Below are 2,327 nucleotides of genomic sequence, written 5' to 3'. Positions count from 1 at the left end.
GATTTATTGGGCTACTCTGCTCCCCACACCGGAACGGCCCCCGGCGCGGTGACGAGGTAGCGATGACGAAGATAGCGATCGTATGATTGAGGAGGATGACAACCGCACGGACAGGCGGAGGCTTCGATAAATTCTGCGGTATTTCACCGGGGAGACCGGTGGGAAGAAAGGTATAATGTATGGCGATCTTGGTGCAAGGCGACGGTGGGTGCCACTTTGGATTAGGACGATGATGGTGGATTCAACAATTCGCGTTAGCGACGGACCAGATGGTGTCGGGAAAACGTGGTGGTGCCCCCCAAAAGATGAGAGTCGGTTTGATAATGACTGAATATCGCGGGAGCAGACAGGCAGCGATGATTAGAGCTTGACAACCGCCACGGAGTTTGTAACAACGGAGGTTAGCCGCGATGGCGTCTTTCGGGAAACATAATGGTGGCCTAGTTGGAGATATACTGGTTCGAGGACCGTGGAATCCAGCCGGCACGCCGGTGGTGGTCGTGGTGACTTTGTCTCAGCGTTTGTGATAACGGAAACAGTTCAGTAGGAAGGCTTTCGTTGGCTACGGTGCTTAGGGTGCCAGCCAGATGCACATGAATGTCTGTTATCAGCAAGATACACCGAGTAATGAAGCCACGATCGCGGCACTAAGCCCACGGCTACGAATCACGATTCGGAACCTTTCACAAAGTAACTTTCGGGGTTTCTCACATTTCGCTACCGGATCTTTAAAAAACCAGATTAATCCACCTAGCAGTAATGATGCCTTTCTCGTGCATTATAAAATTATTGAAAAAATCACATTAGAAAGGTAAAAAAACTCTTTAGGGAAATAGATCACATTTTTTCAATTATTTTGCATGTTTTTGCATTGCCACCATTTTCGAATTTTGTTTTTTCTTAAATCTTGGCAGAAAAAGTATCATTTGTGTGATTCACCATTGAACAGAATTCCACAAGTCGTTGCTGGTCCGGGGAACCACCATTAAGAGTTCACTGAATAAACGAAGGCATTATCATTACACATGTTCATATAATATAAACCAAACTGATAAGGTAAAGGAGCTTATTCCTTTCTACAAAGCTTCTTGCAATGCATGAGACTAATGGTGACGAGTATTCGGTTTGTGGCCCTAGTGAGAAAAATGACTGTAAATAAACCGTTGCAAACTTTATACCGGTTCCACCGAAGCACAGTCTTCGGAGTTCATCTCAAACGACAGGATGCGTAAAGTGATCTTCTGTGTGCTTTTGTTGGCCGTCGTGAACTGTTTTGCCCAGCAGGTGAAGTGCACTTTAAATTCGAAGTATTTCATTCCAAACTTCACGGTAAGTCGAACGTTAATAATAATGTTTGTGAATGTGAACAAAACCACGGCTTCCATTTAAGGCAAACTGGTACAAAGCCTACGAGTATTGTAACCACTTGGGGATGCGGCTTGCCATTGTGGACAACGCCGTTGATCAATCGAAACTGGCACAGATGATCACGTCAACGGATAAGTTCAGCAATGTTACCACCGAGATGTGGATCGGGGCAAGTGATTTGGCGCAGGAATCGTACTTTCATTGGCACTCTACCGGTTCTCGGGTGCAGTTTACGAACTGGAAGACTGGTCAGCCCGATAACGCCAAAAACGTTGAACATTGTGTGGAAATTAGGTTCATTCCGGGACACAACTGGAATTGGCACTGGAACGATCGGGAGTGCTCGGCAATGAGATATTTTGTATGTGAGAATTCAGAAATTGGGAAGGAGATTGTGTTGTTCTAAATTAGGGCGCGAATAGGAGAGGTATGAGCATTCTATTATTCATTAAATGACTTCCAAATTTATTTTATAAATTATCAAAATCACGTTCATCTTTTTTTTAGAAAGTTAATATTGGGTGTAATTCAATGTGTAGGAAAATCTAGTTTGATACTTTAGGAATTTTAACGTCTACTGCTAAGAAGTTAATTTATTTATTTTTAGATTTATTGACGAGATTTTTGTTAAACTCTAAGAAAATAAAAATATACTAAAAATTTGTTAGGAACAATTTTAATTGTTTTTCCGAAAGTTTCAAAAGAGGATTAAAAATAAATTGATCAAAGATGCGTTCGTAGTCGTCAGTTTTTTATAACTAGGTATATTGTGACAAGTAAATTTTCTTTTCAATTTCTATTAAACTTATTTTTGGGGTGATTTTATAGGATTTGGAGAAATCCATTAATTTTTGACATCAATACTTTGCTCGTCCTTGTTTGCAACATAAGTGTTTGTTTACTTTTGACATTGGATATCGCCTTATCCAAAGGTACTGGGTGGCAAACCAGAATCAAAT

General features: G+C 41.4%; 1 protein-coding gene across 1 annotated transcript; it reads left to right on the top strand.

Annotated features, from left to right (window-relative positions):
* The first annotated feature begins 1,175 nt into the window (after positions 1-1,175).
* Positions 1,176-2,026, top strand: LOC134215196 (perlucin-like). Its single transcript, XM_062694427.1, has 2 exons — positions 1,176-1,329; positions 1,391-2,026. Exons 1-2 carry the CDS (start codon positions 1,225-1,227, stop codon positions 1,772-1,774), a joined length of 489 nt encoding a protein of 162 aa, XP_062550411.1. The 5' UTR covers positions 1,176-1,224; the 3' UTR covers positions 1,775-2,026.
* Positions 2,027-2,327: the final 301 nt, after the last annotated feature.

This window comes from Armigeres subalbatus, chromosome 2 (genome assembly GCF_024139115.2).
Source record: "Armigeres subalbatus isolate Guangzhou_Male chromosome 2, GZ_Asu_2, whole genome shotgun sequence".
In the NCBI taxonomy this organism is placed as follows: domain Eukaryota; kingdom Metazoa; phylum Arthropoda; class Insecta; order Diptera; family Culicidae; genus Armigeres; species Armigeres subalbatus.
The sequence above is the reverse complement of the archived record's forward strand: the minus strand, read 5'-3'. Positions and strand labels throughout refer to the sequence as shown.